This window comes from Empidonax traillii, unplaced genomic scaffold (genome assembly GCF_003031625.1).
Source record: "Empidonax traillii isolate 1590-97213 ecotype Southwest subspecies unplaced genomic scaffold, ASM303162v1 scaffold991:size255050, whole genome shotgun sequence".
Taxonomy (NCBI): domain Eukaryota; kingdom Metazoa; phylum Chordata; class Aves; order Passeriformes; family Tyrannidae; genus Empidonax; species Empidonax traillii.
The window spans coordinates 1-22,173 of NW_020956184.1; the positions used below are offsets into that span (position 1 = coordinate 1).

Below are 22,173 nucleotides of genomic sequence, written 5' to 3' on the forward strand. Positions count from 1 at the left end.
GCTATTCATAGAATCTGTCCTCAAAAGGGAGAGGAAAATCCCACAGTGCCTTGGCAGGAGAGGTACTCCCAGTACAGGAGATTTCACGCTCCGTGACAGAAAGATCTTACCAACTGGAAAGGATTTTACATCGTCTTCAAAGATATTTCTCCCATTCTTCCAGTCTTTCACTTAAGAGTAGCACCAGCTCAGTATGAACCTTTACAGATGGCAAACAGAAATAAGGCAATGCCTCTTTACTCACCCATGGAAGACACTGCCTGGTGCTGGATGACAAAGCAGATGCACAAAAACAAGTACTGGAACATCCCACTCAGCCAAGGAGCAGTCACTGCTCAAGGAACAGAGGCTTCAAAGCCCTCACACACCCTGTGGCTCTTGCAGCCTTCCCCTCAGTGGAACTCCTGACTCAAACCTTCCAGAAGAGCAAGTGTGGTCGCTCTGCTGGAAGTTTATCAGAGGAAGAAGCCGAAGGGATGTGGGGAACAGCTCCAGCCTTGACCTCCCCAGAGCAGCTCTGCCCCTGATTGACAGCAGAGATGCACTTACTGCTCAGCTGTTGTTTTTCGGACTCAACCTGCTATTGTTTTCTGCCCTGACTGCCCCACGGTGACACCTCCACTATCTCATCCGGAGAGGAGTTCTAACCAGGGACACCCGGACATCCCGGAGGAGATGGAAGAGAAGAACGGATGGGTGCTCGTTATCTCTGCTACTTCCACAAGTCCTACGGCTCTGAGGCTCCCACAGGCAGAAAACACTGGCCAGAGAGCCTTAACTGCAGGAAACGGTGGCCAAAGGAGGGGACTGATCCTTCCGAGCAGAGATTGCAGAGGAGTCCCTGGAGCAGAGCTACAATGGGGACATCAGTCAAAGTGAAAGACCGGTGTCCCACGGGGAAACAAGCTGTTCCTAGGCTCTCTTTTCACTCCTGGTCACACAACCTGATTGCAGCAAGGTTATCAAACAAGACCCTTTTCCGCAGCAGTCTTATAATCTCCCGTCTTTAAAAAGCAAAACCAAACCAACAGTCAAAAAAAATCCGACATTAAGGAATTAAGTTCCATGCAAACACAAGTAGCTGAGAGCCTCTCCTTGCTGGTTCAAACCAAACTAGGCCGAGCTGCAGGTGATAACCACAAGCTCTGGATGCAGCACCCCGAAATCTGTTCTCTGCTAAAGCAAACCCAACACCACGCTGGCAGTGGGATACCAAGGACAACATGAATAAGTGGAGAGGGATTTTCCCTCTCATCCCATCAGCTCTTGCTATAAGAGATCTCCATCAGCAACAAGTGCAGGTAAGCCCACAGTAATCACTCAATCAGGCAAGTGGATGCGTTTCTCCCTTCCCTTTGCATCCTGCATTTCTGCAGCAGGCTGGAGTAGGGAATGACATCAAGGCTGGTGAGCCTGCTTGAAATCCCAGCACGGAAAAAGCAGCTCCATTATTTTCACACCGAGTTTGCACAAGGCAAGGAGGGAGGTGGGTGTTTGCTTTGTAGGGATTGCACACTACAGAAAGTTCTCAGTGGTCTCTCCCTGTCTGGATGTGTCCCTGGCAGCAAAGTGCAACTTGCTCCTCTGCTCCACAGGAGTCTTTTTTTTCAGTGGTGAATGACTCTGGGGAATGACAAAAAAAACAAAACAAAACAAAACAAAACAAAACAAAAAAAAAAAAAACCAACCAAATAAATTACTGACACTGCTCCCACCAAAAAAATAAAATAAATAACAAAATCCTTGTGGCTCTATTGTGCTGACAGCTGTGCAGTACCAGAAAAGGTTTTCCAACAACAGGAAAGGAGGGCAGATTCACTACACAAAGCTATCAGGCAGATAACCCTCAAACAGTGCTTGTGTGAATTCCCAGAAGAGAAACTAAAATTGAATGGAGAGTAAATGCAACAAGCCGCAGGGATTTATATTTTGCCGTTTTCATCGAGAGGCTGATTCCCACTTATGATCCTGGGTAAATAAAACTGGCAAGCCTGGGTGGAAGGTTCTGTTGGTGTCACAGGTGTGTACAGTTACTCTGAACCATCTCATTTCCCAGCTGCTTTTGTTCTGGAGGTGCTACACGAGCCTGTCACAATCGTGTTTTGGCAGGTACCTGCAAGGGACTGACAGCTGACAATTAACACAGGGAAACCAACTGCAGTGCTGCAGTTTTGAGCCCCAAAGGGGTCACCGACAGGCCCCAGCAAGTTCCCCAAAATGGATTAAAGCAGGAGATGCCCAAGCATTCCCAGAGATGGCACTATCCCCAATCACCACGACATCTACTTCAAGGAAAGGGTCTCAAGCTGGAGAAGACTGTGTGCTGCCTCTAAACAGCTTTGGGAAGAAGCACCAGGGGCAACTCCTCTATCAGCACTTTCTTTTTGCTTTGCAAATTAATTTGGGTGACAAACATTGCTCCACAAACAACAGTAGCCTGTATTAGATCACACGGATCAGTAGCCACTTCTGAGAGCAGAGGAGGGGAAAAAAACCCCAACAAACAAAATCCTTCCTGCGAGGAGATGCTGTGGGAGAGAGGACACAACTCCAGTGGGGCACTCCAGGGCCTGCACTCTCCAGGCAAACCCATTGCTCCTGACCTCTGCTCCCACACCCCGAAGTCGAATGAATCCAACTTCCCAAAAAGAATCAGGACCAAGGTAGTACTTCTTAGAAGTAGCCATCAGTACTGTTTAAAAGATATAAAGGGGGGAGGCAGTATTAAAACAATTAAACCAGCTCTGGGTGCAGGGACCTCCCCAGAAGGAGCAGGAGGAAGAGCTAATCAGCACTTCCCGCCGCCGAGGGAGAGCAGAACCCGGCACACGCGGCAGGAGCCCCCTCTGGCATCAGCTTGAGGATGCAGGGTCACAATAAGCCCTGACAGGCTGCTGAGATGGATTGCACCAGAGTCAAGGGCTCTGAGATAGGCCTTGGTGCTGTAAACAACTTGTCCCAGGACACGGTGCCAATGGGAAGGGCTGGGGAGATCAGGCAGGGAACACAAGCTTAGGGAAGAACGAGTGAACTCAACACAAGTAAAACCATCCAGGGCCCCTTAAAATCAGGCAAGTGCATCACCCCTAGTGAAGAGCAGCAGTTGTTTCCTTTCCCTTAGTGGAGCCCTGGGATGCAGAGCCTGGTGTTTTTTGAGAGTGTTTTCCCACAGGTCCTGCAGAACCCAGTGTATTTTCCATGATCCTCAATTTTCAGATGGACCAACAACTGCAAAATAGTCAGATGCAGAAACAGGAGACTCATCTTTTACAAGCTCGTAGAGCCACAGCCCAAGACCACACTTCAGAGCTTAGGTATACTCCAAGTCTTATTTCCATTCCTGTTTTTTACTTTTCACCCCTTTTATGCCATAATACAAATAAACCTGATTTTTTTTTTTAAAGGAAATAATTAGAATCTCTTGGGATAGGTAGAATAGCTAAGATACAAAAATCTCCTTCTCGTGTGAAAATAAAGCCATACAATGTGGCAGAGGGGAAAGCAGCTTGCATTTACAGCTCCACTCACAAAACAAAAAAAAAAAACCCAGAAGATATCAAAGAAATTGGTCCACTGGCTCAAAGACAGGGCAACTTGGCCAGCTCCACTCAACTGGCAGAGTGCCAAGGTCTGACAGCCAAGAGCAGCTCCAGAGCATCACGGAAACTCTCCTAGAGCCAACATGGGAGTGTAGGGACTTGCAGCAAGGTGGATCATTGTGGCCACCTGCCAGGCAGGGAGGGAGAGAGGGCAAAAGAAAAAGGGTTTCTTCTTTTCTCTTGAGGAAAAAGGAGCCATGAACACCTTTCTCTGGCAGGGCCCTGTTGCCTGCCTGGCTCCCAAGATGGGAAATAGCTGCTGCAAGAGAGAGTGTTCACCCTGGGATTTAATAGTGAGGATCAGGAGAGCAAACAAACATTGCCCTTCCCTTCAGTGTCAGCATTCCAAGGCGCTGAGACGGAGTGTGAGGCTTGTGGCATGTCATCCACACCTGGCAGAGATCACAGTGCACTGGGACTGCAAAATCTTTGGGAATATGGACTAACAAGACCCCCTGGACAACCTGAATTTCAGAGGACAACTGCAGACTCTTGCCTTGCTTTCTTCTCCCACATTGTCTCTATAACAACATTAAAACACGTGCAGGGACAATTTTGTCACAGCATCTTCTTGCTCTCAAACCAGAGATCACGGTGCCAGATGTCATGAGTCTCCTGTTCTTCTGGATGCCAAAATGGGTGACCTTCTTATGCAACTGAGCCAAGCAATTTATATAAGGATGGCACCAGTTCCTCTGGACACAGCAGTGGACTAAGGGCTGCTTGGAGGAAGAAGGTCTGTCAGCTGTGATTAGAGGGAGGTGACAACTAACAGCTTCCAGTCCTTCCCCTCAGCTTTAAAAATCACAAGAGGTGGCTCTTTCAAAAACTGGCCAATCATAGGTTTGTTTTTTTTTTTTTAACAGTTGATGGACACGATAGAAACCTGCACCAAACACCCCATCCCAACACCACAAAGTTAGGACAAAGTACAATCTGCTGATTCCCAAAGTTAATGAACAAATCAGATGCCACCATGACAGATCAGACCATTCAAGGGCCCAGAAAGGAAGGAACAGAAGCTTAAAACTTCAGCTTTCCTCTGAAACGGCACGTGAATGAAACAGAAACGCTCTGACACCCCTTGGCTGACACTTTTTAGGTAGCTGGGGTGTATATTCTTATCCTGCTACTCTGCTGGCCAAACAAAGGCACACCTTTGTTAGACCAAGCTTCTCTACCTCAGCACCTCAAGTGCTCCCAAGATCTCTGTGTTAGGCAGCCAGGCCTGGCAGCAGGATCTCCATCCCAGCTTCTTCAGCAAAGCTCTGATCTGCATCCCCACGGCCTCAGAGAGGTAAGGTCGGCAAGAAACCACCTAAACAAAAAGAAATGGAGGAAAACTCAGCAGGGAGCCGCCACACAAGGCAACCTTCTCTTCCCAGCTGGGGGAAATAACGTTATTCGAGAGCACCCGTTCAAAAATTGAATAGTTATTTATTGTTCCAGAAGTACATTGCTCTTTTATACATATTTCATAAATGATACAGGATTTTACACATGTTCAGGTTTTTTTTTGTTTTGTTTGTTTTTTTTTTTTTTTTAAAGAAGGACTTTTCTCCATGCTCCCTCCCTCGTCCCAAACACACACCAAGGATTCAGCTACAGGATTGTGTTCTTTTTTTTTTTTTTTCTCCCCTTTAAAACTCATCACACAAACAGGATAAAACAGATAAAAAAATAATCACACGATGTAATTAAATGGAAAGACAGAGGGAAAAGGGAAGGGAAAAGAAAAACAAAACTAGAAACATGCACCCATTCGGTCCAACATGCCATTGAGTGAGAAGAAGCAGCAATCCCAGCTGTGTTTCCACATCTGCAAGGCACCTGGAGTCTAATTAATACTGAATTATTTTCTTTCCTATTTTTCCTTTTTTTTTTGTTGTTTTTTAAAACATGATTCTCCAAAAAAAGAAAAAAAAAATCAAAACACGAAGCCTCTTTCCACGACACAGTGAGGAGTAGTAGTGAAACATCAAAAAAAGCAGCCAGCCTTTCTGTATATAAAGCTTAGTGTCCTTCTCCCACCTTCATCCTGTCTCCAGAGCATTTATCAGCAGGATGCTAAACCAGACTTGACCTGCTTTGAACCAAGAGATGTTTTATCTGCTCAGAAACCAGCCAGCCTTGGCTAGGAGAGAGGGCAATGGGTTGACCTTCCTTCCTCTATTTCTTTTTGGCTAAGGACAAGAGATGTCATTAGCCACTCCTAAGGAATTCTGACCTGTGGACATAAAGTTCATTTAAAGCTACTCAATCAGGGGAAAGTGCTAGAAAAAGAAAAAAAATCAAAGTTCTATGTCTTGCACTGTAAGAAGCCCCAGGCTCTCAAAAAGCCTCTGGGCAAGGAAACTGCTTTGACCATACATGAAACCTTTTATCCCATTGCACAAGCAGTCAAATATCCTCAGTTTCATTATTCCACGTTCCAAAACTGTTCATTTAAGAGCAGGAGTCACGATTCTGCCACAGTTTTGTAACCCTTTAAAGCCTTCATAATTTCACAGTCCAGGTGGCTATCAGATTTGGGGTAGGAAGAGGGGAATCTCCCCCTCCCTTAAGACTGAATATAAAAAAAACCTCTCATGCAATGCTGCCATGGGTTTCTTGAAGGAGCTCAAGGGCACTGGGACGTGAAATTTATATAGTTAATACGGAATAATCCAAAATATCAATTATCAAACGTCCAGAAGAAAACTCATTCCTTCTCTCACTTGGCTACAACCAATCTGTGCTACAAATAAGCAAAGGAGGAAGTCAGTGGAGCACAGGGGGGGTGGGCTGGGAAGGGGAAGCTCACGGTTTTTCCAGTAGAAAGCAGTCTCGTAGTAACTTTTTTATAAAAGAGACCAGGTCTGACCAGAAGTGTGCGTGTTAATGGCGGTGGAGTGCAAGGTCTGATCACCAGCCAGAGGCTCCAGGTGGCTTGGATTCTTTGTTCTTTTTTTTTTTTTTTTTGGTCTCCTTTTGTTGTTTTTGGTTGGTTTTTTTTGTTTTGTTTTGAGAGAGAGAGAGAGAGAGATTGGAATCAGGTAAAGGAAAATTTAAAAAGCTAAGCAGGCTGCTGGTGTCTTATCAAGAGGCAGACCCTGCAAAGCTGGAAGAAGACACCCCTCCACCCCAGCATTACATTCTTCTCATGAACCCCCCCAATCCTGTATTTGTACACAATCGCCATTCAGTCAGTTTGTAAAATATGACTATTTGCCAAGCCCTTTTCAGAATTAACATTCCACAATGTCCCATCTTCAGATTTAAGAGATTTCCCCCCTCCCCTTCCTTTACAGTCCTTTGTCTTGATTAAAGGTAAAAACCCTCCACCCCCCACACCACCTCCCAGCTTCCACCTGCAATGCTTTAATTAAAAAAGGCAAGAGCTATGAACAGGTTTTTGGCCGGGGTTCAGAGCTTCTCTGCTGATCAGTCCTTTTCAGAAATTTGCTGGATGGGCAGATGAACCTGCAGTGGGTCTCGAAGCCTCTTAAGATCCAATTCTGCCTAAAAGTAGAAGACACATTATGAAGCAAAAGCCCCCAACACCCCTTCCCCTCTCATTACCATTTCCCTTCAGAGAATTGAAAGTTGCTCCTTATTTCTTGTTTTGTTTTGGTTTTTTTTCTTTTTTTTTTCTTTTTTTTTTCTGTCCAGAAGGAAAGGGTTAAAAGAGCAAAACAAAATCCCGAGCTCTTATCTGGGAAAACCATTCTCAGCTGTCCTTCTCTCCAAAGCAGGGGGAGAACTCATCTTGCCCTGCATATCCTACACTGGCATTTCCAGAGCCTGGGTGTAAAGGGATGATACAGAGCAGTGAAAAAGAACGTGGCAGCTCTGCTTTCTCTGCTCGTGCCACCCTTCTGCAGGAAAGGTTCAGAGAAACACAAGGAAAGGTCTCTTTGCTGAGCAGATCCCACAGTGTGGACGGCCTGCCAGAAAGTGTCTGCCTCCAGAATCTGAGAAATCTGCCCCAACATTGCCTCTGACAATACAGCTACATTTTCTGAACATGACTTTCCAGCACTGCAACCCGGTGCACTGAAGCGCTATGTCAGGAAGACATGAACTGAATGGATGCAAGTCTCCATTCCTCACTGAATCCATCTGGTGTGTAGGAGCTGAGAAGGAAAGAAATCTTGAATTAGGCTCCTCTGAGGCATGAAAAGTGTCTGAAGCAACTCAAGATTTGCCAGCAGTTTCTAAAGGGCCCTTACAGATGGATATAGACAAGTGTTTCACGTTGATTTAGGCATCCAGCAGTTCTATTCCTGGGAATATCAAAGCCAACTCAGTGGTTGTGCTGGGGCTGTGACAAGAAAATGGGCTGAAAATCTAAAATACATTCATTCTTGTTTAAAGTGTGTCTATTAATAGCAACTAAGAGCTAGCAAGCAGTAATTTCTTGGTCTTTTTTCTGGAAAAGTTCTCGTTACCTGAGCAATTGCATCCTTGAGTTGATTGTATTTCTCTAGATCAAATCGTGTCTTTTTGGCTCCTTTATGGAAAAATAGTAAGTACTGTCTGTCTCTGGCATCTGGATAAACATATTCCTAGAGAGAAAAAGAAGAGAGAAGGTATGAATAAAAGGAGAGGATGAGTCGTTTCTGACAGCAAAGGCACAAGACCAGACAGGCTGGTCTGAGCTCACACGGTGTGGTGGGTGACCCCTGCCAGCAGCTCAGCCCCCACCCAGTCACTCTCTCACTCCCCTGCAGCTGGATGGGGGAAGAGAATCCAAAGAGGGGGGGAACCAATAAAAACTTAGGTGTCAAGATATAGACAGTTTAATAACTGAAGGAAAAAAGCCAATAACATAAGAGTGATGCAAAGGCAATCACTCACCACCTCCTGCCAGCAGATCAATGCCCAGCCAGGCTCTGAGCAAGAGCTGCTTCGGAGAAACTCCCTCCATCGTTTATAACAAAACACGGTGGTACAGGGCATGGAATACCAATTTGGCCAGTTCAGGGCAGCTGTCCCAGATGTCTCCCCTCACAACTACTCACCCACCTCCAGCCTCTTCCCAGGGGTGGGGAATGGGGGGTTGGGAGAGGGCAGATCAAGGAGGAATAAAACCCAGAGAAGGCCTTGATGCTGTACAAGCACTGCTCAGCAACAGCAAAATCACTGGTGGGTCATCAAGGCTGTCTTGGTCACAAATCCCACACACAGCACCATCCCAGCTGCTCTGAAGAACATTAACCCCATCCCAGCCAGACTGAGTACAGTCAGGCATTTGTTAACACTCCAGCAGTGAGTTACCATCACCTTCCTCCTGTCCCCCAATGTGTGAGTCCTTCTATGCAGAGAGAACAAAAACTAACACATTTCAGGGTTCTAATACCAACAAGTTTGTGGGGAAAAAAGAGAGGAAAAAAAGCTATAAGTACTGCCCCTGAACTGATGCAGCTGAGAGACCCCTGGGACACCACCTCTAACACCCACAGCATCTGTTCCGATGGCCTTGTGACTGTAGAGACTCCGAGTCCTCCCTCCCTCGTTATTTAGGTGGGATTAGGAAGTGATGAGAGAAACCATGTACTAGAAAATCCACACAGAGTCTGTCACAGTTACAAAGATGCAGAGAGGGATTCTTCATCTGGAGGGGAGGCCAGATCCATGAAAAGCCTAAACAAAAGCATTTCCAACAAGATGCCTGAACCTTGGTCTCTTGAAAAGGGCAAAAACTGCATGTCAGAGGGGAGGGCTTCCTTGAAACTCAACAGTTACCTCATGTACCCGATACCTGTCTGTTCTGACCATACCTGGCAGCAGATGAACCTGTATAGCTACAGCAGTCAGTCACCAAACACATAAAAGCATTTTTGATAAGAAAACCAAGCAACAACCAGCAGCAGAACACCCCCCACAACCACACCCCACCAAAAATTAAACAAGCGCTGGTTCTGACACGATAAGGAAGGGGCAAAGCAGCTTCTAACAGGCACACAGTTCTGCTCTTTTTCTAGGGAGGAGAGCCCAAAGAAAGCCTTCTACTGCAGGGGCAATGTCAGCACAACAAGTCCTACCTGGCGGGTCATTACGAAATAAGCATACATTGCCATGGCACTACCATAGGTGATGAAATACGTGACTGGCTCCATAATGTCCCAAGAATATTCCCACCAGGTGAGGCGGGCCAGAATCCCAAACTGAGTGGCCATGTAGGCCAGGCCTCCCCACAACACCAAGGTTGTCCTCTTCTCTGCTTTCCTGCTGAGCTCCATCCTTACCTGCAGAAGACAAACACGCGCCTTGTAGTCTCAAAAATAATTGTGTTAAAACCGTTGAGAGATAAGGTAAAAAAATAGTACTTTATATTAATAGTAACTTTAAGGGGTTTGAAGCATGAGTTGAGTCTACATTATGCAAACAAACTTAAGTTTCTTTTCCATCAGTATGTGGCCATCATCCATATTTACTCTGAGCATGCTCTGAATGCCTCACAAAGGTGTTTATTTCTTCGTGTCCAGAGATGTTCTGTTGCATTAGCCCCAGTCTTTATTTACTAACAAGTTCATTTCCAATTATTTAAAGCAAAGAAACAAAATACTTCCACAGGAACCAGAAACAGACATGGTTTGGTAAACACTTCGTGCACCTTCTGCTTCAGTGATCTTTAAACTACCTGAAGCATGGCAGGGACCTAATTAAAACCTCGAAATAAATCACGGGCTGCATTTGGAGAACGAGTAAAACACACTGAGGAACCCCTCACTTTTTCTAGTGGTGCTAGTTGCTCCTTCAGCTCCTCTAGTCTCCCTATCAGCTCCTTCTCTTTGTTCAGCTGGTGCTCCTCGATGCTCAAGGCTGTGTACAACTGCTGAACCAACGTCTTCACATCATTCAGCGTCGTTGCATTTTCATGGCTTAAGAGCTCTAGGGGAAAAAAAACAAACAGACACACATGTACCCGCCCACAGGACTTCTCACATCCCTCTGAGAAACTGCTCTTAGTCTGCACAGAACCATCTTTTAAACAATGAAGAGCTCCAGCACTCTCAGACAGCGGGATTCCTTTAAAAGAAAACCAGGCTTTATTCTTGGATGTTCCTAAATTTCGATAAGCACAAGGGATAGAGACACATCCTATCAAGCATGCCAGGTATCAACAGCTGCTTCTGACCCGTATTTACAGACAGGACAAATGAACAACTAAACTAGTTATGATCCATCACAGCAGCTGTCGAGGCACAGTCAGAATTCAGGCCACAGACTGTCAGCAGCCCCAGTTTATTGATGATGGCAACTGAACACTGAGGGTCAGTGACCCCACGAATGTCTCATGATCATTACTCTGAGTATCAATGTCAAGAACTGTTTTTCCCAACACTTTGTGGGCAGTGAATGCTCCCTTCATGGTGTTTAGAGGCAGTGACAGGGCCATGAACCAAAAACACCTTTACCCTTGTATTTTGACACAAAAAGGATTTTTAAAGCATACAGGTTTGTAAAGGAGTTGTGACCAGTGGTATTGTGTTACACACTCCACGTGGAAAACAGGTTTCAAATTAAAGGAAAAGGATCCTGACATTAGCCAAGTAAAGAAATGCATTTTTTTAAAAATAGTTTTTGTAGCATCCTTGGGTTTGTACCTGAGGTTATCGTCTCAAAATAGGATTTTACCAACTCAAAAAGACATGGGCAGCTTAAGCTTTAAGATCAGCAGCTCTACAGGGAAAGAAATGACTCAGTTGTCTATGCCAAGGGACACAAAGCACATCATATCCCCCTTCAGTTAAGGGGTTCCTGTTCCCCTATGAAGAAAAACCCGTGTTCCTACTGAAGTGACCGCCAAACAGTGTTTAGGATGACAGTGCTCTGGCATTTCCATTTTAAAACACACAAGGTGACCCAAAAGGTCAGTCTCCTGATTTCTGACAGGTCAACTTGCTTTAATATGTTGCCTTCTTCAGGCTGCTCAAGATGATTAAGTGATCACAGATTTCGCCTCATGAATGATTCTGTTCATTATCTACTGCTTGAAGAGTGGAAGGCCCAAACATTAGAAAAAAGGCCCAGATAAACAGGGAAGGTATTTTTACCATCTAACCTCAACTGGACATGCAAGTCAAGTAATAAACCCTCCCGAATTTTTCTGCCTGTCTACAGGCCTACAAGTTCTTTTTAGAATCCCAGTATTTCCTACAACAATAACAGAACAATAAAGTGGACAAAAATCCCCCACAACTGTGAGACAAGCAGAGCAGCATTTCCCAAACTGCCCCTTTTGTTGCAGTCCCTCAGAGGTGCAAGACCTTGGTGCTAGGAGAAAGAGGAGAGGGCAGATGAAAACACCAAGTTCCTGCTTCCACTTGTAATGCTGGAGTGCCTCAAAAGCTTCTTGCAAGTTTTCACATCTTGAAAATTACACACCTCCGAAGCACATTATTGAAATGGATTTTCTCATTGATTCAAAACAGGTCGGTTTCCCTTCCTATTTGATTCTTGTTAAAAAACTTTGTGAGAGCATTGTCTCATTTACTTGACTGTTTGAGGTACATTTGCAATATTCACACTATCACACTTAAATGGAAGCAATGTCAACTGTCAGGGGAAGCAACAATTTATTCTTCCTCACCAGACAATCTAAGTCTCAATCCAATTGCCATTTTGTGTTGTATTCCTTCAGAATGAGTAAAATTAAATTGGTTTTCAGTAATTAAAAAAAAAAACACCCAAAAACATTTGAAAATTTTAGAAATGAAAAGGAATTACATTTCTTTGTTTATCCCTCCTGGGGGGGGGCTGGAGGCACTGGCTTTGAGCAGAATGAATATCTGCTTTTCATTACTGATTAATCAGATATCACTAAATTAGACACCAAAGGCAGGATTCAAAACTGCAACATTTCCCTTCAGAAATAAACACTTCGTGTTCCTGAATAAGTTAATACAGCACGTTGCAATTAAGCAGGGAACCGAACACTGAAATTTATTCCTGATGTTTGCCAGAACCAGGCTGCTTTACCTCTCTTTGGTGGTCTAACATGGTATGTGACATCATTAATGATCAGCTTGAAGTCATCCAGCAGCAGCAGGTCTATGCCTGTGGAGGAGGCGACGCGTGTGCCATCTGTAAGGAAAGCGCAGACCACTTCTCACAGAGGAGGAATAAAGGACCTAAACACCATCCCAAACCCAGCTGCTGGGCTTCTGTCCTTTCCCACAGACAATGGTTTTCATCAGGACGGATGAAATGTGAAACACGACTCAGTTCTCAGAGCTAAGACCTTTCACATGCAACGCCTTGCAGATCCATTAGAACCCCTAAGTAGGTTGCACAGCTTGCATCTTTCCTACTAAATAGCAGGCAACTCACCAAAAAACACCTCTGTTAAGGCTGATTCCCTTGGCACACCGGTCTACACAGGGATAGCTGATAATAATCTTACTCTAGGAAGGGCATTTCTACCTTCTGCTTTTTCACCAAAGTCGAAGAACTCACCCCACAGCAAACTTCCACTTCAAGAGCAACAAGCTGGATGCAAAGAGCACGTAAATCAATTGGTTTGTAACCACCAGTACCTGCTGAGTAGATTGCAACCCGATCAATTCCTCGGTCCTCTGCCTGCAGCTGTTGTAAGAACACCCCCACAGAGTCCGAGATGGGTTTCAGGGTGAACTGGCAGCGCTCGCGTCGCGATGGAAGACTCACGGAAATCACAGGTAACCCGTTTTGGTAAACCACTGTCACTTCTAAAACACGACAGAAATACGAGTTGGTCATTCAAAATTAACACCTCTTCTCACATTAGTAGTTCTCTATTTGCCCCGTGGAGAAAGAGGCAGACGTGGTTTTAAGATGGATATAAAGCAGACTAAGCTTTTGGGTTTATCAGAACGTGTGTCCATCAAAGAAAAACTGAGGGATACTTGAGGTTTTCTCTCCCATTAACTTGGCAGAAAAGTTACTCGCTCTAAACTCAGTCAACTTTATACTAAAGGCAACATGATACCTAAAAGCCAAAACGTGGCAGCCCAGTATGTTTAGGTTAGTTTTTGAGAATCGAAACGTTTCGGACTATGGAAGACAAAACACTGCAATTTATCAGGATTTATAGCCCAGCAGACAAAGGCAGACCGTGTGTATTAGGAAAAATCAAGGAAGGAGCAACTTCCAATGCTTTTATTCTTGTTAAGTTCTGGTTTCCTCCTCTTTGTCCTGAGGCAACAAATATTTAAGAGAGCAGTCAGGAGCATGAGGTTGTAGGAAGCAGCACTCTGAGTTCAGGCTTCAAGGTCATTTCATCTAAAATTCATGGGATCAATACTCTTCTCGAGACAGACATCACTACTTAGGTGTAGACAGGACAAGATTTTCCCATTCCTTTAGTTCTGCCAGGAGCATTTTTTTTTTTCATAAGCATTCTCAAGGATTTCAGTGCACCTTTCTAAAATCCATAGTAGTGACCTGTAAGAACTGTAAGCTGGTTATTATTTCACCGCCAGAAAGACAACCTCAAGTGCTTCAGGACATCCATGCACAGGAAGTTAAAAGTTCACGTTTCCAAAGTCCTCTACTCAATCACAGCCAGTCAAAGCTGTCCCTCAAGTGCAGTAGTTGCTAAGATATAGCAGTGAATCTAAAAATGATTTGACTTGATACGTATCTTCATGTAAAAACCTACGGTCTGTTTTATTGCTCAGAGCATTTGCCACGTCTCAAGGATGGTTCAGTCACACCCATCCACTCTGCATCTGCCTCAGTATTCCCACCTGGCGTAGCTTTGGTCAACTCCCAGCTACTTCAACTCATGGATTGACCTGCTAAGTCAATTCAAGCAGCTAACATCAAAACTAGTCAGTCAAAGAAGTCAATACATGAGCAGAAAGAAAGGCAAACAATCTTATTTTAACTACCAAAGGGAACTACTAGGACAGGTCTTGGAGACACCTGTCCCAAAAGGAAGGCTCATGGCTGTTGAGAAAGGATGCACCAAGTGCACCTGAATGAAGCCAGAAGAGTTCTCTTGGGTTTCTGAGCTGTCACACACCTTCATGAACTACATCAAGCATGAAAAGGGCTTTTCCCTCTTCCAGAGCACAGCTACCCCAAATGCCTTCAGGACTAGGTGGAGGCGACTAAGTGTGGACACCTAACATGACTAAAGCATCCTAAGAGGCCCCAGAGAATTTTGCCTGTTCTCAAGACTCAGACACCTGCCAGGATTTTAGTAGCTTTAGTGTTTCGAAGCTCAGAGCTCAGAGACAACAGACAGGTATTTCCTGGGAAGAACTAAAGCAAACTGCCAATTTCTTTGGACAGTTAGACAGAATTTCAAGCTCCTTATCAGCAGCTGTTATGACACCAGCTATCAGATTTTGGGGGGTTTTCAACACGAGACTGGCAAGAAACAGATTAGCATTAGCTACACTCATCACAGCAGGATCAGAAGGGGCAATCCACATGTTTGGGAGCTCAAAATAGCCACTTAAGCATAGAATTCATTGGTTGTGTGAGCAGCATATGCAACAGACCTGTGCTTACATAACCACGGAGCACACACCTGACTGAAAACGCCGCCTGGATCACGGGGGCAGCGAGCAGAGAGGCACTTTGCTGCAGAGCAGGAGAGATAACACTGTTTGCACGGACACTTTTCTGTGTATCCCCGTTGCTACCACACCACAACCGCAGCTCCAGGACTGCCAGGCTCTGGGGGGACTGCCTGCCAGCACCAGCCCTGCTGCTGCATTTTAAAGAGTCATCAGCGCTGGTGGCGCACACAAAAGCCTTTCTCGAGGATTTCCAGCTTAGGTGAAGTATTACAGACCAAATTATTTCCCTTCAAAAGACAGGGTTCACTAAGTCTGAAAAGACAGCTGCTTTATGCTTTCCTTGTAAAAGTAATTTTCCAGCTTAATTCACTGGTGGGGAAAGTCCACAATTCCAGTTTGATCCTCTCATCACCTCCCACTCAAGTAACGCCGGTCAGGTTTTTGCTGCATTGGAGAGGGAAGAGCTCGGAGGCAAAGAAAGAAAAGCAAGAAATCCAAAGGACGTGTCAATAACACAAAACAAGCAGACAGCAGCAGACGGCTCCAGGAAAAGTTAGAACAAGCCCCTGTGATAGGGTTGCCTCGCTCTCCTCTGCTCCCACAGCCCTGTGGCCATCACCTGCATCTACTTCACAAGTTACTAAGTGGACAAAGCATTTGGCACCTCACTAATTATAGAGCTAACATTTGGGCTAATCTGCACTGTTAAGCCAGCATTTAAATACACGGGACAAGAAAGTAATAGCATACAAGTGTGCATTTACAGACATCTACAGCCTGGCCAGGGATGCTGCTAATTATGACCACAGAGGATTTTAGAAGCTTTACACTCTATATTAAGTGTGAGGCTGCTTTGAGATACGAGTTTCATCCAAGCAGCACAAAGTTTCGACTCCATCACATGTGCACCAGCAACAGGTCATGGGTATTTTTCTTTAAAGGCTTCTGGTTTTGCATAAGCAAAAGTATACCAAAAATAAAGGATTAAGCAGTACATGAGGTCAAAAATGACGCACAGTAAAGTTATTGGAAGAAACAACAAAAGAAATGGCAAAAAGAATACTGTTAATTATTCAATTAATTATTGTTAATTAATTCAAGCAGAGAAGAGGTAAAATCATACCAGGCACACTGACATCATCCTCCCAACCTTACACGTGTCCTCTGCACTTCTACCTGTTTAATCCCTCAGGTTTTTATCGGAGTCCTCCACAGCAGTTGCATTCTCTTTGTTTGTCCGCATCACTATCCTGGTGGTGGAAGTGACTGTGCTGGAACCCTTAATTTATTAGCTTTCAGGCCTTCTTAACAAGCCTTAACGGGGAGAGGATCCACTCATTGCTCGTGTCAGTCAGCACAAGTACTCCAGTCTGGGTGCACAGCATGCCCATGTTAAGCAGGCAGCGAGCTCAGAGCTGCTCCTTTCCTCTTTGCATTCTGGCACAATGAGATTTTTCAAGTTCCACCAGTGCATCCTTTTGCTCTGACAACCTTATCAAAAAAGCTTAATGTCTGAGCTGTCCCAGGATTTAAATAAAGGAACCAACACTGCCTTGTCTTCATGACCTATTCCCTGCAGCAAATGATGCTTTTGACTGTTTCAGCACACAGCTGGTACGAACCGCACTTTTCTTACGTAAATGAAGTCAAGAGGGCAGGCAGAACCACAGGATCAGACTGAGTCAGGCTGGAAGGGAACACAGGGGTCATCTGGCTCCACCTCCCTGCTCCAGCAGGGTCATCCCAGAGCACATGGCACAGGATTGTGCCCAGACAGTTCTGGAGTATCTCCAGTGAGGAGACTCCACACCCTCTCTGGCCAATCTGTTCAGTGCTCGGTCGCTGCACACTGAAGTTCTTCCTCATGTCCAGGTGGAACGAACTTCCTGGGCATCAGTTTGTGCCCGCTGCCCCTTGTTCCCACTGCTCAGCACCACCGAGCAGAGCCTGGTCCATGGTCTGATTCCCTCCCTTCAGGAAGGACATTTACCCTGCAGGGTAAGCATCACACAGACCTCCCAGCAACATCAGGAACACTCCTAAGCAAACAGATCCAGACAGTTGCACGCAATTCCATCTTTCTCTATAAAGCCTGTCCGCTTTTGTACGGACAGTTAGCAGAAAAATTGACCACTGCCTTAATCCTTCTTGACGTTGTTCTCTCTGTCGCTTCCTTAGCTCCAAACTGGACTGCTGCCAAAAAAGCCTCAACCAGAAAAGGGAGCAGGGAAGGAAATCGGAGTTGAGCGAAGTCCAAGCGAGCCAAGAGCTGCTGCACGTGTGTACTCACCGTCAGAGGGCACTACGGTACTGCAATACGCCACTCGCACGCTCTGCCAAGGAGACAGCCGCTGATGCACCTGGAAAACACAAGCACAGCAAAAAAGGACAAATGTTCAGAGTCTGGCAGGATCGCACCCCAGTGCCACCTCCTGTGTCCCCCACCCCCCACACTTTCCCACCAGCCCCTTCCCAAATCCCTGCGCCGGGCACTTCCTCCCATCCACCGCAGGGGTAGCCACGAACCGGGAGCACCTCTCAGGAACAGCCTCTTCTTTTCCCATCTGTCACCCCACAGGGTTTCCCCCCCTCGGCCAAGTTCACCTCTACACACCTCACCCTCCGCACACGGAGCTGAGTGTCTGCAACAGAACAGCTGGGGTTTGTTCTCCTTACCCTGACGTGTATTTTTAAAGCCACGTGGTTTATCAGTTTTCAGAAATCAATCTGGTTTACTATGCAGACGTAAAAAAGCAGAAATCACATAAAAGCATCAGTCTTTAAAGATAAAAAAAAAAAAAAAAAAAAAAAAAAAAAAAAAAAAAAAAGAAGTTTTAGCATAACTGAGGGGATGTTCACAGAGTTGTGGATTAAGACCTTCATTCTCTTTGGTTGTTTTCTGTGCCAACGCGACTTTTTCCTTGCCCTTACACAGGGAAGCCAAACTCAAGACGCAAGTAGTAAACACGCCTGTTCACAGGACAAATTGTTCCAAGATAAAAAACAATAATTGTAATATTGAGCCATAAAAAAAACCCACAACAGCCCAATAAAGGAAGTGCATGAATGGTTCATATGCTCTGCAATCTTGGCAAGGGACCCATCTGTCCATGAAAAATCTGGAATCAGACTGATTTAAAGTCTGTCTCTTAGAATAAATTATTCTAGTTATACACTAATCCTCCCCAACAGCAAAATTTTAACTCTGGCACCCTTATAAAACAGAGTAAGGCACAGAAGCAGCTCTCACCTGTCTATGGTGGGATGTATCTCAGAGGCTAGCCTCAAATTTTTCAACAGCTGTGGTCCAATTTGGGCATTCCTATGGTCTGGGGTATTTTTTTTCTTTGCTGACTGCTAAAACACAGCTGCCAAACTGACATTCCTATAAAGGTATCTCATGGGGAGGGCTTGTTTAAATAAATTTCCAATGGAAGTTTGCAAACAAAACCCACGCTGTTGATGATTTCTCTGCCAAATTGTCCAGACCTCTATATTTTGTGAGGTTGCCCTCAATAATCTCATTAAAGTAAGATTTAACTGCTACTTTGCTTGTCCTCTGAAGCCTGCTATGCAATCCAAGGATAGTTTTACAATCAATCTTTGGCCCTGATGGTCACTGCATTGTCAGCTTTAGAAATTCATTTTGTGCTTATTTACACTTCATTTCTTTCGGTTTTGACAATGAAAAATCAGTCAAGTCATTTCCAATTTTCCTCCTCACAACTGCATTTTCAGCTTCCCACGGTTGAGAATCAAACAGGCAGATCACAAGAAAAGAGAACTGGGCATTAAACAGCTCCAACTCAAGTGGGAAGTTGCACGTTATGGCAAAAGTAACGTTTAAAAACCCCCTGAATGTTGTGAAACAAAGGGCAAACTTGCCCTTTTAACATTTGAAAAATAGCAACTGGACTGATGGGCACCCGTGTGCTGCTGCTGAGCAGCCAGGACCACCCCCCACCTGAAAAAAAACACCAGGTTTAAAACTCAAAACTACCTGAGGGAAAACACAGCTACAGTCTCACATTGTGGACAAATCAAGCTCCACTGTCTTGACATCACTATTATATTATAAAAAAAGTCAGAAGCTTCAACGATCAGAAGCTGCACCACACGCAAGACAGTTCTCAGAACCGATTTTTACCTAAGGACGAGCATTTTAACCCTTCTAAAAACAGTATCAGACCCAATAGTAAGTGGGCAGAATTCACACAAACCCTCCTGTCAGAGAGCACTACCCCAAAGACTGACTGTACCTGTTTTATCTGATCCCAGGGCATGGCTGGCACTGATAGGTGGTTTTCAGTGCCTCACTCTTCCCCTCTACACAGAATTAACTGAAACACAGCACGAGCCTGCCTTGCACAGCAGCCCAAAAAATCCAGTAGCAGTTTTCAGGAAATCCTAAACCCATTGCAAAAGAACTATTTGACTGGAAGATATTATCAGGCAGCACCTCCATAAGACTTTACCTTAAGGCTATGAGTACCTGAACGGGCAAGAACAGGGGAAAAGTGAAAACAGGTTGAAAACACAGGGCTTGTTAAGTGACTCATCAAAAAGCTGAGGTGTCCCTGGATTTAACCACTTGGACAATTCTTGCATCCTGATATGGGCTGAACCCCTCTGTTTCATTAACACACACCCCCAGGACTGTGCTGGCAGTATGTTTTACAGGAGGGATGCTGTTAAACCACATGTATCTGTCACTCCTGCAGCCCTGGACTGTGCAGAGTGATACGTGCTGCTGGTAGAATTTTTTATCTACGAAACCAGTCTCCACTGGTCAGGAAAAGAAAAAAAGAAAAAAGGAACAAATGAACTCAAACTCAGCAGAGACAGAAATGTCATGATCTGCCAACCAAGGTTAGCAAGAGCTTAAATAATCATCCATCATTTTTACTCCTGAAGGGAGACTGTTTGAAAACTGAGATGGAGAGAGATGTTCTGAACCCTTTATCTGACATCTGCAGTTCAACAGCTTCATGTAGAAATTATGGCAGAAAGCTGAGGCTGGGGACTGGAGTGGGGCAGAGAGAGGAACTTGTTTCAAGCTTTACTGACCAGATCTCACCATCAGTCAGTGACAGCTCACACCTCCCCTCAGCAGTGAAGTGTGGAATTAACTACATCCAGGTTTCAGCTGAGACTGACTTGTCCACCACTCCCAAAATAAGTAGTATTTGAAGTGTGAAAAGCACCAAAGTCAGACCACTGAAATGAGAAGCTCTAAGCACCAGAATAACTTTCTGTGTCTCAAGAGAACACATTCAGGAATTCACTTTCCACACTGGGATCTTTCATTTTCTCTGCTATCTGTAGTAAAATGCGTGTTAAGATGCTCAGGGTTATGCAGCAGCTTTGCTCCCAGAATGATTAAGGGAGCAGGAGGAAAAAAAAAAAAGAAAAAAATCCCAGTCCTTTATCCAAAACTAAAGCTTCCTCCAGCCTTGTCCAAGTCTATATTGGACAACCCAAAGGTAAAAATAACAACATCTCTATAGGTCCTAATGTAGCTTTCTCAATACTACCACGGGTGACAAAGTTAATCAAAGCCCTGCTGGAAAAATCAGCCCTTTAGCTGCCAGTGAGTGCTCTTTGATAGGAAAAGAGGGAGCAATGTGGCAGAGATCCTGTTCTCCAGTTATGCAATTATCAGTGATGGAATAGTAACAACTCTGGGAGATCGAGTCTCCAATCCCTAATTAAGATCAGGAAAGAGGTGGTCCAGAAAAAAAAACAAACACCCCCAAACATGAAAAAAGGTGAATATCAATCTAGAACCAAGTAAAAGATTTTGCTAAATCATTACCTGGACCAAAAGCTGAAGAGCTTTTGTGAAAAACAAAGGCACTCTCTGCATAAAAATTTCTCACTCCAAGTGAAACATTTAGGAAACACGTTTGAAAGTGCCAGCAGCAAAATCTATCTTACAAATTAAGAAAAGGGCCTCCTTTAAGTGAGGCTGCCTTAAGTCTGACACAAAGCAGCTCACCTTTTCCAACAAGCAACAGCTATTTTCCTCTATCCTGACTTTCACAGCATGAAACACTGACTGGCTGTCCTGGCTCTAGAAGCGCTTGTTATCCTAAAACCTCCCGGCTGGAATCTCAGCGATGAGAACTGCTGCAATGTTACCCAAGCAGCCACAGTAACCAAATTACCCACCTCAAAGGAGAGCTCCATTTATCCATCTTTCCCTCATTTCAGGGCTCCAACTGCTTTTGCTCCTGAACTCTGTTACATTCTGGTCTCTCCAAAACACTGCTTTGATCCCAAGTCACTCAGTCTCTTTTTTGTCCTCCCATTTTCCTTCCCCTTCACGCCAGCTGTTAGCAAAGCAAAGGAGATACAGAGCAAAAGCCATGCCCTGACCAGAAACCTGCTGTCCAAGGGCTCTGTGTGACTGTCCATGTGTGACTTATCACCACAGCGAGTATTTTTGCACCAGCACGTAAGCTCTGACTGGATTTAAGTACATTTAACTGTGGTGGATTGACTGGGGCCAGCTGCCCAGCCAGCTGTTCCCTCCTCTCCTCTCCTCGGGAGCAGGATGGGAGGATGCAGGATGAAAGGATAAAGGCAGGGAGATCATTCACCACTCTTTGCTGGCATAACAGCCTGGACTAAGGCAAAGCTGATTTACTGCCAATTAAAGTAGATAATAACAAGGAACAGACTGAAATTAAGACGTGTTCCCGCCCTATCCCAACGCTTTATCCAGGATCCAACTCTGTCCAGAGACCCTTCAGTCCCTGGGCAACCCAGACAGCCCTCACAGAGACCCCTCAGCCCCAGACATCCCACAAGGCCCTTACGGAGACCCCTCAGCCCCCATGAACCCCACACAGCCCCCACAGAGACCCCTCAGTCCCCATGAACCCCACACAGCCCTCACAGAGATCCCTCAGCCCCCCTGAACCCCACACAGCCCTCACAGAGACCCCTCAGCCCCCATGAACCCCACACAGCCCTCATGGAGACCCCTCAGCCCCCATGAACCCCACACAGCCCTCACAGAGATCCCTCAGCCCTGAGCATCCCCCAGAACCATGAGAGTCCCCTAAGACCCA

General features: G+C 45.2%; 1 protein-coding gene across 1 annotated transcript in view; it reads right to left on the reverse strand.

Moving 5' to 3' along the window:
- Positions 1 to 5,016: 5,016 nt before the first annotated feature.
- MCU (mitochondrial calcium uniporter) overlaps positions 5,017 to 22,173 on the reverse strand; it is an 83,798-nt gene continuing 66,641 nt past the window's right edge. Inside the window, exons 2-8 of the mRNA XM_027903687.1 lie at positions 17,388 to 17,457; positions 13,124 to 13,294; positions 12,567 to 12,671; positions 10,315 to 10,475; positions 9,626 to 9,829; positions 8,030 to 8,146; positions 5,017 to 7,100 (exon numbers count right to left, since the gene is read on the reverse strand). Coding sequence (XP_027759488.1) covers positions 7,023 to 7,100; positions 8,030 to 8,146; positions 9,626 to 9,829; positions 10,315 to 10,475; positions 12,567 to 12,671; positions 13,124 to 13,294; positions 17,388 to 17,457 — 906 coding nt within the window. The 3' untranslated portion in view covers positions 5,017 to 7,022. The remainder of the gene's footprint in view (positions 7,101 to 8,029; positions 8,147 to 9,625; positions 9,830 to 10,314; positions 10,476 to 12,566; positions 12,672 to 13,123; positions 13,295 to 17,387; positions 17,458 to 22,173) is intronic.